Here is a 15,380-nt window from a genome sequence, read left to right as displayed (position 1 = left end):
TCGAATGGAGCTCCCTGAGGGTTTCCCTTTATCCTATTGAGTAGGACGATCATGTCTCCGATGTCTTCCTTGAAGTATGTTCGCACTAGGCTCTTCCTTTGAAGTTTGGAGGCGCCCTTCCTTGGCTTGTCTAGCCAGGAATGGTTGACTATGGCATCATATTCCTCCAGGTGGTCCTGATACAAACCGTCAGCTTCGTCCTTTGTCATATACACCGTGTTGTGATACTCTGGGATCCTGAAGGCCTCTTTGATGGCCTCATCACTGATGTTCGCCAACACTCTTTCATCAGGTGCAATAATGTCTTTACTGATGGGGTTGTAATGTTTGGCACATTCGACTACTAGTTCATTGCATTGCATGGTGGGGAGGAAGCCAGCAGCATGCACGATGCCACTCTTCATCATCTTTCGCGCAATGGTGGTAGGCACAAGGTTGTCCAGACCAAACATTTACTTCTTAAATTCCCTCAGATTGATGTGTCCGAGGTTGGTGTCGCTGATGTTCTTCCATTTTGAAGTCATCCTCGACTCCGGAGGAGCATCTTTATCCACTTGAAATTTCATAATGTCTAGGACCTGCAGACAAACAATGAAATTTTAAGTTAGAAAATAATTTGCAGTGTTGGAAAATTTTCATTTTTATTGAAAAACCCTCAATCTTAAGGCTGGTTGTGGTTACCATCAAGTGTCAAAACTTTCAAAAATTTTCATACTTTGCCAAAAAAATTGAAAAATGATTTTCTTTCTCCAAAATTTTCGAAAAAATCATTTATTAAATTCTGGAAAATATTCAGAAAAAATCCATAAATCTGCATCATGAATTTAGTTTCACCTTTGGATGGGTAGAAGTAAGGCTAGAACTCTCAAGAACACTCGGAAAATTCAGAAAAGGTTAAATAATTCTTCCTCGTACTAGTTGCCCTTCTCCAAAAATTTGTGAAACTTTTGTCAAAAAAGTTATCCAACTTCTAGCAATATCAAAATTTTCTCCAGATGATCTTCAAACTGAAATACTTTACTAAGCTCTCCTTAGTATCTTCGAACTTCTTGGTGTAGAAATGAAGTTTATAATGAAGTATTTGTAAACAAGGTTAAATCGTCAAGTAGAAACCCTTAAAATCTTCCAACTCATACTTCCTAATTTTAACTTCATGTTTCCAAGTTTTAAGAAAATATCTCTTTTTTAAAAAAAACTTTCCATTTTGATTTAAGTTCGAAAATATCCAATAATCCTCCAATATTCTCTTTCAAAAAAACTTTCTATCTTGGTCTTCAAGTTCGAAATCTTTATGGATCTTCCAATATCCCCTTTCAAAACTTTCTATTTTGTTTTTCAAGTTTGAAATCCTTATGGATTTTGATGACATTGCTCAACTTGTTGACTTTGTTTGATCCTTCATGTGTAGGTGGACTTTGATGATAACTCTCATCACCTTCAAATTTTGGTGGACTTTTGGAGGTCTCTAGGCTAACATGGCGGAGTTTGGAGGTGGCACCAAGGGTATGGCGGAGTTCTAAGACACCTCTTCAACATTTGAAGACCTTGGGCGGAGTTTGGAGGTGTTACTTCCACCAACATGGGCGGACTTTGATTGCACCCCTTGGGCGGACTTTGGTGACTTCTCCAGCAAGGCGGAGTTTTGAACTATCTCCCCATGGCAGACTTTGGAGGGCTCTCTTGGTGACCTTCTATCCTAGGGTGGAGTTTAGAAGCACTCCCACATAGCCTAGGGCGGAGTTTAGAGGGTCCTCCTTCATGGTATGGCGGAGTTTGGAGGTGTTCCCGCATGACCTCCCACACACACATGGCGGAGTTTAGGTGCCTTTCTTCATGGCTCCCCACACACATGACATCATTTATACAAGGCTCAAGGCGGATTTTGGAGGGTCTTCAACACATGGCAGACTTTTGGAGGGTCTTCTCTTCATGGCCTCCCGCATCATGGCAGAGTTTGAACCTGCAACAATACTTTAAAACCCTTGTTAGCCAGACTTAGAAGAATTCTTAGAAAATTTTCAAAATTTCATAGCTTAACCAAATTTAACCGGATTAACTTGAAATTTGAAATCCATGCCTAGGTGGATCATCTGAGGCATCACACCCCCTAAAATGTAGGGATTTGGCTTTTTAGGTCAAAACTTGGAATTTTTGAGTCCCGGTCAAAGCTGGTCAGTGGTGTAAGTGCAAACCCTAGATTCCCATCCCGAAAAAGCAAAAAGCAAGCATCCCTAAAAAATAGGAAAAACTTTCTAAAAATAGCCATACCGGGGATCGGGCTGAAAATGCCAAAAACAAAACTTCCTAAAAAATAGGAAAAAGCAAAAAAAGCAAACTTTCTAAAAATAGAAAGTTGTCCAAATTCGTCCAAATCAATTGCGATTTTCGTCGCTTGGCCTTTCTAAGCACTATGGTGGTGTTCATATTTCGGAATCACATAATTTGCAAAAACTAACTTTCAATCGTCAGGGCCTGAATTGCTCAAAACTGGACAAGGCTTGGTGAAACTGAAGCAGAAGGTCATAGGACACTAACAAAACCCTAGAAAGCAGGAAAAGAGAGGGTCCCCATTTGCAATGGGGCGATGTGTGAAAAAGGTCACAACAGGTCCTAAATTTGATGAGACAGCACACCCAAGGGAAAGATTTGGTGAGAGCTGGTGTCACAAGGTTTGCAACGATTTTCTTGACATTGCAAAGCCTTCTTGCTACATTGACTTCTTTGAAACAAATGTTTGTGAGTGGAGAATGGCTTAACTCACCTTATTCAAAGAAGCATGAAGGAGAGGCTGTCGCATTCATAGTCTTCGACAACCAATTTGCACAAAGGGCTGCAGAGATTGTGAAGGTTGTTACTTCAAAACTTTAATTTTTAAATTTTAGTTATTCTTGATTCAAGTCTCTCATTACTAATTTGTAACTTCATTATTTAAATTTTAATCTTTTTGTAATTTGTATTTTTCAATTGTAGGTGTCAGAGCCCTTGGTTCGAGTTCTTCGCTTGGTGGATGGGGATAAAACCCCAATGGGATATCTTTATGAGGCCATGGATAGGGCCAAGGAGTCTATCAAAAATTACTACAAGGGGGATAGACTCAAATTTGATCCCATTTGGGAAATTGTTGATAGGAGGTGGAACAATCAACTCCACCAACCCATTCATGCAGCAGGGTACTTCCTCAACCCTCGTTTTAGGTTCGGGGGTTCTTACTCAGATCCGAATGGAGAAGTCATGGAGGGCCTCAATACATGCATTGAGAGGATGGCACCTGATGTTGAGGAGAGAGACCTCATTGTGAGTGAGCTCCAAAATTATGAGGGAGGAAGGGGTAAGCTATTCTCTTCAGAGCTGGCTAGGAGAGGAAGAACCACTCAAACCCCAGGTATAACATTTGCCATTTGGATTTTGGGATCTAAAATGATTGATAAATTATGTTTTCTCTTTTCTCTTTGCTTTCTAGCTTTTCCATTTTATTTATTTTGCAGATGCTTGGTGGCAAAATTGGGGTGGAAACACCCCACATCTCAAAAAATTTGCCCTCAGAGTCTTATGTCAGCCTTGCAGTTCATCCAATTGTGAGCGCAATTGGAGCTTGTTTGAAGCAATCCACACGAAGAAGAGGAGCAAGGTAGCACAGAAACGACTCAATGACCTTGTCTACGTGCAATATAATCTTTGATTGCGCGTAAGGAAGGTAGAGGAACTAGAAGGTGGTTCAATTGACTTGGATGATATAGATCCTTACAGTGATTGGACATCATAGGAGCAGCCTCCATTGTTTTCCGACACTGACATCACTGATTTGGAGAGGCAGGCTATGGAGGAGGGGGGTGGATTTGGTTTCAGACTGGATGACATTGACGAGGAAGAGGATGAGGATGAGGATTCATTGCTAGTGCCAGAAGCAGGTGGAGACATAGCTTCATCCAATATGGAGGATGAGTCTCAGTCAGCCATATCGAGCGGGGAGGCACAGTCACGCCCACAACAGACTTATACGACTAGACCCTCTAGTTCTACCTCTCCCCAAGTTTTTGCTAGAGTTGGGAAGAGGAAGTTGTAATTGTAATTTGTAATGATGTATTTACTTTTGTTTTTACAAAAACTATTTAGTAATTTACTATTTTGCTTCCAAGCTTCCAGCCATCAGCATTCCTCATGAGGATGTGATTTTGTAGACACTTTGCATTTAAATATATCTAGAATCAGCTTGTTTCTTTTGTGTTATCATTTATTGACTCATTGGATGCATCTTCTCATTAAATTTTGCAAAAAAATGCATTTTTTACTAAGTTTAAGCGTGTTTTTAAGTTGTCGAGTTTTTCGTCGAGTTTTTCAGAGTTTTTCCCGAGTTTTTTTCCTAGGGGCTTGGCGAGTTGAGCCGAGTCGCGAGTAGTCCAACTATGATTTAGGTAGTGAACAAAGTGGATTAGATGAAGAATGAGCTGAACCAATGGAGCACTCTTTAGGAGTTAAGGGAGGTACTATTCATACACTTTTTGGTACACCTCGATAGAATTCATTTAGGGTTAGAAGAGTATCATAGGGTTAGCCTGTGGTAGTGTTGATAGGTAGTGTGGCAACCCAAAACTTTATTGATGAGGCCTTGGTGGCAAAGAGAGGTCTATAGGTGGAAGATTTTGAAGGATTCAATGTAATGGTTGTGGATGGATTCACAATGACTAGTACCAAGAAAGTACCTTAGTTGAGCATTGTGTTAGGAAATTATATAATGACTAATGATTTCTATGTGGTAGGTATTGGGGAAATGAATGTTATATTGGGAGTTCAGTTGTTTCATTTGCTTGGTAAGTATTCACAGAACTTGCAAACAATGGAGTTGAAGTTTAAGGTGGAAAAATAAAAAGTTGTTGTTGGTGGGATGTAGTCAACGTACAAAGTCTATTGTTCGATAATATTGGTTATCCGACTATGTGTTTATTGTTCCTATTAAGTGTTTGTCAGCATCGAGTAGTTATAAACTTTTAAGCATCAGGTGGTTATAAGCGTTGATTCAATGATAGTTGTGTTCCTCTTGGCAACCGTGGGTCATCTAAATATATTGTGTATCATCAAGGAAAGTAGTATGATCTAGTCAGATTAACTCTGATACTTGGCTGAACATGTCTGGTCTTCTATAATAATTTCATAAGCAAATAGAGATATTTTTAACTCTTGTATCTGGTATGCATTATCATCCTTATTATTAATTCATGTATTTAATTTATTAGATATAGCAGTAAACATTTAACATCGTTGCCTTAAAAGAAATCGGGTTAGATTTGATTGATTCATGCCCTTAGATCCCAATTAATCAAAGAAGAGGCCACAAGGTGGTCAAGACCAAGCGATTAGGTGATCTATGAGGATTGTAGAACAAAGAGAATAAAGAAGAAGTTTACGAGAAACACTTGAGGAAAATCTAGTTGGACGATTCTCAAGTCGAAGCCTTTCCCAAGAACGAAGTAAAAGACGAAGCATTAGTTGAAGTCGTAGTCAAGAAGAGAGGAAAACCTTTACCGAAGAACTCTCGAAGGGAGAGGGGAAGAAATTGCTAGATTCTTACCACTCCTTGATGAAACATACCAAGACCTTGCCGACCAAGGAGGGTAGTCATCGAACTGCATACAGATAGCATCAGATGATGAGGAAGAAGAAAGAGACCCCAGACATGAATCAATTGAAGTTTTTGAGAATAACATATGTCGCATTTGAGAACTATCCATCTTGGGAGAAGAGTGGATAATTGGAGGATGCGAGCCAAGGACCCTTGGACGGAAGGAGTGCAGAAACGATCCTTAGGATAACTAGAGTGTAGAGGATGCTAAAAGTGGACGAGTGAAGGAGTCATATGTGGCTGCACGTGCAAGACAGGCACCAAAACATACATAGCGAAATAGTCCAAATATTTCCAATGCACAAGGACAAAATTAGGCAAGAAAAATGGTGACTCCCTCAGTTATTACGAATGTGGAAAGACAAACTCTCGAAGTTCATGGGGAAAGGGTTTGAAGATCTTGTGTGGCACTGCAAGGTGTGCAAAACCATTTGGATAGAGAGTGGCAAGGAAGATAGATTATTGTCTGAGAGTGTTTCCAGCAACAGTATGGGGTATAGCTATAGACTGGTTCATGAAATTGGAAGTAGAAGTGACAACCTCATGGGATGCATTGAAGAAAGCATTTGAGGCAGAATTCAAATTGCCATGGGATGATAATGAGATTGTGGCGGAGATCTATAATACCAAACAAGGCAAACACGAGAACCTATGGGCTTACAATTGTAGGCTCAAAGAGTTGCTAGTGAAGTTGGAGAACTAGCTAGTACATGGGCTAAAGAAGTGGTGGTTCATCGAGAGATTGATCCCCTCGTTAAGGAAAAAGATAAAACTAGTGCCTCCTTCCTTGTATACTAATGCTTACAATTAGGTTATGGACATCAAGAGTGGAAATAAAACATTCTCTCAAGGGAAGAGGAGGACAAACAATGATAAGAGCACCAAAGGTAGTAGCGATGAAGGATAAAAAAATAGGTCAAGCCCTATAGTGGGATATGATGAGAATGATGAAAGAGTTGAAGGCAGAGGAAGAAACCAATAAACTATGGTGTATTTAGTGCAAAATTGAGGGGCACACGAAATTTAATTGACCCAAAGAGATGTTTTGTGAGATTTGCTTGGTGATGGATCATTCAATAATGGAGTGCCCATATAATCTGAAGACTAGGAGTACACGAGTACTTTTTATGCAGGAAGAGTCATCCACCACATAGAAGCCACAAAATGCATCTCTAGGTGGTTATCAAAATCAAAGAGGAGGTCGAAGACAAATATAGTATGACCCCAAAGGATGCCCTATCATACAATGTTGACAATGTAGTGAATGGGGAGATTTTGCTAGAGAGTGCCAACATAAGAAAGACAATGTACAATTATTGTGCAAATGGTGTGGCCCTGATGACCATGAAGATATTAGATGTCCAAAGCAATAGGCTAACATTAATCTAATTGATGTTGAATGGCAAAATGGAGTTTTGGCCATTATTCATTGCCCAACCAAAGAAAGCAACATACTTGGACCCATGTACAAATAAAGAAAGGCTTTGTGAAGCAAGGGACAAAGTGGAGAATGCTATGGATAACTAATGACACCACTTAGATGCAAATACAAGTACGGTAACAAATCAATTACAATCCAAGAAAACTATTGCACAAGTACTGCAAATTGTCATACTAGTTAAAGTAGTGGATTTATTACAAAGTATTCCTGAACATCGAAATTCTATTGTATCAGAGGAGAATGAGATGGTGCATGCTATGACCCAATTGGAGTTTGTGGAGAATGAAGATCCAATGATTATACCATCATTGTTAGGTGACCAAGTGATTGACCCGATATTACTCATGAAACACAACAAAGAAACCAATGGTGGAGAAAATTGAAATCCTTGGAAGCAATCTCACCAATACAATTGTTGATGACGGGTTTGGCGTGAATGTACTTCCATGGAACACTCGAAGAGGTCTCGGCAAGCCGACTATTTGGCCACCAACTTTTCAACTGGTGGATGCAGATCAACAAGTTATTAAGGTACTTGGAGTTTTAAAGGGTTGGAACCCAAGCGTTTTTGTTTAATTTTATGGTCCTTTCTTTAAGGAAGAAAGTAGATGCATTGCTAGGTTAGGGCTAGTTGGTAGCAAACAAAGCCGATAAGAATTGGAAAAAGTATACAATCTCCATTGAAAACAAGGGCTGGAAGTATGTGATTGATTTAAAGAACCAAGCCGTTAGTGAGGAAGTAGCTTCCTTGGATTTGTCAGATTCAAACTCCAGATAAGAATGGACAAAGAGTCAAGGTTCGAGGGAACCAAACCACAAGGAACTTTGGAATTACAGTCATGTTTAGAGGATGAATTAAATTCTTAGGTGGCTTGTTTCATTGGCAAATAGAGCATTATGGGGTATTTTCATCAATATGTAATTCCTTGAAGCTAACTCTTAGTGAAGAGAAACCAATGAAAAATGATTTTAAAAAGATCAACAGTTTGTGTGTGGACTCATTCCATGGTTTGTGAAAGATGACAAATACAACAAAGGTATCCGACTTTGTAGAAAAATGTGAAATTGGGGATGATACACGTCAAAGTACTAAGAGAAAAATATTTAATGTGGAGCATACAAATACTTGACAAAGGAAATCAACTTCACAAAAAATTTATAGACTAAGAAAAAAAAAATTAGAACATAATCATGAAGTTATAGGGAAAAAGACGAAAAATAATATTAAAATATCAAATGTTGGGGAAAATTATAAGAAGGCTAGTTATAATGTATGGTCCTTTTACATAGTATGACACATTCTCTGGCATATCCCCTCCAGCATAATTGTATGACACTTTTTGTAGACTCCCAAGTACCTCGTATGGCAATTTACTCCTAGTGTATGGTATCTTGTTTGTAACGCACAACTTCAAGATCAATTTCACAAACGAAGGCAAAGCTTGAAATTTCTTATCGTACAACCTCTTGTAAGTGAGGTATCTATTGTATGACCATCCTCCTCTGTCATTCAACCCTCTTAAACCTACAATTCACAACAAGTGTTGATCACATGACCTCCACTCTTTGGGGCTTTACGTACGAACAAGTCAACACATTTCTTCAGTGAACAACATCAAATCGAGCATTTTCAGCGTACAACATTTTATTGCAATTAGTGTATGACCATTTATGTGATGCCCCCGATATAATTAAATAATAAATTTAAATACTTTATTGTAAGGCCCCAAATTTAATAACAAATCTTTCGGGCCCTTTATTTAATTAGATTAGTCAAGTCTTAGTTTGTCGTGTCAGCCCGTTTGTAACCCTTCGGGAAATTTCCCGGAGCGCATATTTATGGCCGAGTCTGTCATTTGTGTTGGTATGCGAATTTGGTATTTTTCTTTGTATGTGCGAATTCCAGTTGGAGTTCAGCTTGTCTGTCATTTCGGAGGTGAGAGATCCTCCCTACTTGGCATCCGCAGTTTCGGTGGGAGTTTCTCCTCACCCTATTTTGCTTTTGTTCAGAGTCTGTGTAATCTATGATCATTATCAATATAATTTCCTGTGCATGTGCGAATATTCATCATCTACACCCGAGTCTCTTGTATTTGGAATAATAATAAACTCATTCCATTTTGCAACACCGAACTGTCTAAACGTCTGGAGGGTTCAAGGGCGAAACTTGGCGGTTAACTCACCCACTGTTCGGCCACTACTGTACGACCTTACCACCGTACGATCAAGCTCCAAGATCATCGCACATCGTCTTCCTGAGGGGAGTGTTCCGTACAGTCACCATTGTACGACCTAAGGAGCATACCAATCTTACCATACGCTGACTGCGTGAGGGAAGTGTACCGTACGGTAACCACTCTACGTTCTGAGGAAGACCATCCACTAGTTGCACTGTACGTGGAGCAATTGAAGGAGACCATACGACGTACGAAACATTACAGTGCTATCAGAGCTGGTGATCTTGCCAACCTGTTGTGTAGTGGATGCAAGTGTACACTAGGAGGTATCGTTCAGCCAACTGAATGGGGGAGCCACAGGATCCTGCAAGAGAAGTCATGGCACTATTAAGGGAGCTTACCAGAAGCCAAGCTCAGCTCAACGACACCAAAACCAGAGGGGAGCAACGACAACAAATCATGGAGGAAACCTTACAACAATTGGCCTTGGGAAAAACGAATGGAGAACAAAATGGGCAGGGCAATGATTCGATCACTAGAAGGTGAAATGTCCAACGCTCACATTCACGGCCGTTGATGCCGACTTTTCCTCAGAAATCAGAAGCGCCACGCGGGGAGCAAGAACCCACCTTTCAGAAGATGCAAGCAAAGTTGAACCAAGATTGTAGGGATACAAATCTCAAGGGGGACATATCCTTCAAGGATTATGCTGAGCTCCGGATGAAATACTCGGGCGGCAGAAGTCGGGGCTATTATGGACACTATAACAATCACATCAACCGGAAGGTTGGCAAGATCAACCTGTCATCCTTTGATGGGATCGGAGCAACCTCGACACGAGCTTGGGTTCAAAAAGAAGATACCTACTTCTAACTCAACCCGATGCCTGAAGATGAAGCTATCAAGTTTGCAGCACTTCACCTGGAAGGAGTCACTCACGAATGGTGGCATCATGGAATGGTCACTCTCGTCCATGACTAAATAACTTCTTATGCTGACTTCACGGAGAGGCTCATAGATCGATTTGACGGGAAGGATCCATAACTCAATTTCAAGGAGTTGGTGCAACTAAAACAGTCAGGACCTATGGACAGTTACATCATAGAGTTCCAGAGGCTATCCGTGTTGGTAACAAACACCTCAAAGTGGAGATTGGTGGTCTTGTTCATGGACGGATTGATGGAACCATTGAAAGGTTGGGTGAAAGGGTTCAACCCCAGCACGCTCACGGAAGCAATAAAAAAAGCCCGTAACATGGCAACATCTTCCTCTTCCAAAAATTTTGCACATACCAAACCACCTTTCGTTCCAAAGGAGAAGGATAATAAACCCTTTCCGAAGAGGTCATCGCTGGATGAAGCCACAAAACAAGAACTAAGAAGGAAGAAGCTTTGTTTCACCGATGTTTGGGCAAAGGAAAGATTCACTATATTGAGGTGATGTCCGATGGAGAAGAGGAGCATGAGGAAAGTGAACCACCAAGGGAAGAATCTGCCGAAGAAACCAGCTTGGCGGAGAGAATCTCCATATTGGTACGGAGGGGAGGCGTCATTGCCACACTGGCGGGTACCCCAAGGTGTAGTGTATTTAGGGCACGTGGTACACTCCAAGGGAAACGAGTCCTTGTTATGCTCGACAATGGGGCCTCGCTCAACTTCATAAACTCATCACTCGTCACCCGAAGGGGTTTGTGTACAAAGGAGCATGAAAGGTTCAATGCCAAGGTGGCAGGAGGCAATCTCCTATCATGCACTCACCTGGTTCCACAACTGAGCATCACCATGGGAAATTACACGGTGACCGACGATTTCTTTGTAGTAGATCTGGATGACACAGATGCCATATTGGGCATTCAATGGATGGAGACCCTCGATCAATACATGCAGAGTTTCAAAAGGATGGAGTTCTCATTCGAGGTGGATGGTAAGAAGGTGGTTCTCAGAGGAATGTCGAATGGCGGCTCGAGGGAGATTTCCGCCAAATGGATGGAAGCCATCTTCAGACATGATGAAGTAGTCTGGGCAGCACATTGCTTGATCTCAACAAAACCTGTGAAAGAGCAACCGACTTACTACTAGGATGAGGAACTTAAGTCGGTTTTGGATAAGGATAGTTTGGTCTTCGCTGATATTCCACCTGGTTTATCCCCACAACATAATCTTTGGTTTAAAATGCATTAGTTTCTTATCTGTTGCAAAAGAGTCAAGCCAATTTTCTAAGCCCAAATAGTCAACTAGCTTAATCTAAACAAGAATAACAATGAAAACAAACACATTGAGAAAGGAAACATGTTATGATTGTCAAGCATAGAAAATGATAACACCTACTTACCTATAGGACAAAGGGAACAAATTGACTAGACAAGACCATGTATTGGATGAGAAAAGTTACAATCCCTCCATTTGAGCTGGGAATCCAACCATGGTAGTGTTCATCCTTGAAACCTTTACAAAAATTTTGTTGGTGTCCATAGAATAGGATGATCTTGATGACCATGCAAGGAAAATTTGAGGATGAATTCATCAATGTTCTGCAGTTTAGGAAAATCCTCTTCTTCATTGACTTATCTCCATTTGGTGGAGATACTCCACTTCTTTTTGAAGGTAGCTTCAAACTTTTCCTATCGTAGCACATCTTTAGCAGATGACTACCTCATATTTTATCCAGTATTCTTCATTGATCACCTCAACATATGCAATCATAAATTTAGAGGAAGTATTATGGTCTGAGACAGGTTCTAGTTGTTGAAAAAAGAATCCCATCATTTGCATATGACTGTTAAGTATACAATGGATTGGCTACTGACCTTGAACTAGCAAGACTTTGTCTAGATTTACATCCTTTTTCAATACTGGATCATCATCAGAATGAACATGTTCAAGAAAAATATCTATCTCAGGCAACATGATCTGCTAACCTAATTTTTTTTTAAAAAAAGGACTCAGTAAAAACTTGGGAAAAAGGTAGACAATAACTAGACAAATTTATTTAAAAAATTAATAGTACATAATTTTTAAAAAAATATTCATAAAAGCACACATATTACTAAATTTATGGAACATGTTACTGATTTCCTTCATATATAGATCAAAATTAGAGTTTTGTACACTTCATAAACCAAAAAATGAGTTCAAATTTTCAATACATAGGAACTTTTCAATATCAAGAAAAATTATAAAATCATAAATTTCTTATATGAATAGAGCTCAAAAAAATCTGTCATCATGTGTGTGTTATGGAAGGGGATGATGTAGCTACAGTATCCTCAGCATGAGCTTCATGCACAGGATCAAGCTGTGCATGTGGTGAACCCACCCCAAATGGCTCACTACCCTTGCTTTCTGCCTCGTATGTCGTCACATTTGCTTGCCATTTGCCTGCAGCCCTCACCTAATTAGCTATGTCATAATCCGTAAGCAGTGGTTCCACATTGACTGCTGGGATAATAATAAGATGACACTGTTGGGATAATGGCTCACCATGCTTGCTTTCTTCCTCCTCATATGTTGTCACATTAGCTTGCAATTTGGCTGTATGCCATCATCAGTAAGCAGTGGATCCACATTGACATCTTTAGCAATCCAATTCAAAAATGGGTCAATACCATCAAGGTTAAATGTTGATGTGCATGTTGCCCTTGTGCCCTCTTTTCATGCAACTGAAGGTTGTACAACACAAAGACAAGGTCATTCAAATGTTTTATATTATTCATTGTTTCTTTGCCTCTTTGTAGGTACTGGTGCTTCACATGCAGCTCCTGTATGGAAGCGATTAATGAAACATATTCACAAGGTACCGTGCTACCGAACCTAGAGATCAATCCTTTACTTATAGATTGAATATGTATATATCCTGAAACAGTTACTGCGCTTCTTAATATGGTCCTACAACTTATTTTTCAAATCTGACTACTGGCTGGCTGTAGGGTCTTTCTGTAAAAAAATTTCATGACAGGGGAAATGACAAATATGGAATGCGGTCCTCATACTTTATTAGAAAATCAAGGCGTGCCTGCAGGATTGGCATTAAAGTCTGTATCTGATCAACTATTTTTTTTTTTTGAAATGATAAAAAATGTTCTATGATATGATCTTGTATATGCATATAATAACAGACAAAAGGGTTTCTTGCAGGATGTTAGGAACTCTACTAAAGAAAACCATGAAAAAGTTGCTTTGAGAGAAGTCTGGGATTGGGAAAACGCAAGCAGCGTTTGGAGTGAAAAAGAGAAAATGAAAGAGTGGACTGAAGATCGATTAAAACAGGCAAAGAAAATCAATGTGGCTAGAGCTCCTTAGAGGTCAATTCTGCAAAAGTGGACTATGGGTATTTGGTTGAATTTTATTTTGCTATTAAGTTTTTTCTTGATTTTGGTAGCATTGGATGGCAAACTTTTGATAACAAAGAATTTATAAATGTTTCTTACAGCATGCCCTCCTTTGATTGAAAGATTTTCCAACAAAACACATGATGACAATCAACAATAGAATCTTGATAAATTTTGCCAATACTAACACATCGAATGGTTCTTGATAGGAGAGTGCCATGCAACAAATCGTCCACAGTAATGAGTTTTATTTTAATTTAAATTGTTTTTATTAATTATTATTGATAAGTCCAATGGGTAGAGATCAAGTGATTCTTATTGTGGAGACCCAAGTTAAAATCCCTGAAATGGCATCTAAATTGGAATTCTAAGTGGTGACTCTTGGTTTTCCATTGTTTTGTTTCTAGTAGTAGTTTCTAAATTGTTGCTCTTAAGGAGCTAAGTATTGTATTGCTCACAAGGAGCTGATTATTAGTATCAGTTGGCTCAGATGCTCATTTGAGTTATATTTGTAGACTATCAGAAATATTAAATTTTATTTTGTTGATAAACAAATGTGGATGGACAGTGAGTCTCCCACCCTTTCAAAAGATAAAAATACTGTAGTTAAATTTCCTAGAATCTATTTTTAGATATTCAAAGGCAACTAGACAATTTTCTAACATACTGAAAATGAACTTAGAAATATCCTTGGGACAAAAAACTTATAGATTCATATATTTTCTTCCTAAACCCATTTTTTTATCATCATACTTCCATTTTCAAAGCTTTTTGTTAGCAGATTTTAAATGTTTAAAGAGAAACGGGACTCGCCCGGACTCGCCCAGGCTCGGCGAGTCCGAGTACGAGTCATGCTCGGTGAGTCCTAGGGACTCGGACTCGGACTCGTCTGAGTCTGGGGAGTAAACTCGCCAGACTCGTCGAGTTGGCGAGTTTGGCTCAAAATCGCCAGACTCGGCGAGTGCTGAGCCCCAGACTCGGCTACTGGCTGGGTTAATAAAATGACAAAAAAAAAACATTTTAAAAAGTAATAAGTTTTTTTGGAAGGGTCAGGAGCGAAATTTGACATTTTGGTCTCTCCGTCAGGATTATTTTATGGAATATAACATTTAAGTATAAGAAAGAAGAAAGATATAAAGGAATTCTTATACTTTAAGTTATATTCCATATATACTGTCAGGATGTTTGAGAGTGGTTTCGGGCCTCCAGGAGTTATATTGCAAAATCTAGTTTTTGGAGGATTCTTCAGTTTTCCAGACTTAGTCAAATTTCAGGATTAGGACATTCCAGACTTAGCCAAATTTCAGGGCATTTGAAGATTAGGATGACATTCCAGACTTTATCACTCACCAACTTGACCTAGCTCGGACCTTCAAGAATGATACTCACTCACCAAGAAAGACCCAATTAGCAACAAGAGCAAAACTAGGCCCTAAGGAAGACTCTCAAAGAAACCCTAATTCAGACTTGTAATAAGTTTTTTTGGCCTCGCAGGGCGCTGCCCCTCGACCTCGCCCTGTATCACGACAGGGACCTCGCAAGGGGTGATGCCCCTTGACCCCACCTTGGGGGCGCTGCCCCCAAACCCCTGTCGAAAAATATGGGGGGAAACTGCATCGATAGAAGTAGAGAAAATTTAACCTCCGAGTCTAACACTGATTGGATCGACCAGGTAGATATAGAGGTTGAGACTGTAGCCATGGCAAAGGAGGAGCGGAGAGCATGAGCACAAACAGGAGATTCAGAGGCAGATAGTGACACGGATGTTCCTGATGTTGGTGAGCATGGCATGGTGTCACGGGGAGCGGCTATGGCAGT

General features: G+C 39.8%; 1 protein-coding gene across 3 annotated transcripts in view; it reads left to right on the top strand.

Annotated features, from left to right (window-relative positions):
- The window catches only part of LOC131078953 (uncharacterized), a 247,738-nt gene that overhangs the window by 195,878 nt on the left and 36,480 nt on the right, over positions 1–15,380 (top strand). Inside the window, exons 19-21 of one of the 3 annotated variants that reach the window (XM_058016803.2) lie at positions 12,969–13,027; positions 13,161–13,265; positions 13,369–13,535. In XM_058016803.2, coding sequence (XP_057872786.2) covers positions 12,969–13,027; positions 13,161–13,265; positions 13,369–13,533 — 329 coding nt within the window. In that variant the 3' untranslated portion in view covers positions 13,534–13,535. Of the gene's footprint in view, positions 1–12,968; positions 13,028–13,160; positions 13,266–13,368; positions 13,562–15,380 lie in introns of those variants that run through there. The other 2 variants (XM_058016802.2, XR_009113892.2) reach the window with 2 other exon arrangements.

Source organism: Cryptomeria japonica, chromosome 10 (genome assembly GCF_030272615.1).
Source record: "Cryptomeria japonica chromosome 10, Sugi_1.0, whole genome shotgun sequence".
Classification (NCBI taxonomy): domain Eukaryota; kingdom Viridiplantae; phylum Streptophyta; class Pinopsida; order Cupressales; family Cupressaceae; genus Cryptomeria; species Cryptomeria japonica.
Note: the sequence above shows the minus strand (reverse complement) of the source record. Positions and strands in the feature narration are given on the sequence as shown.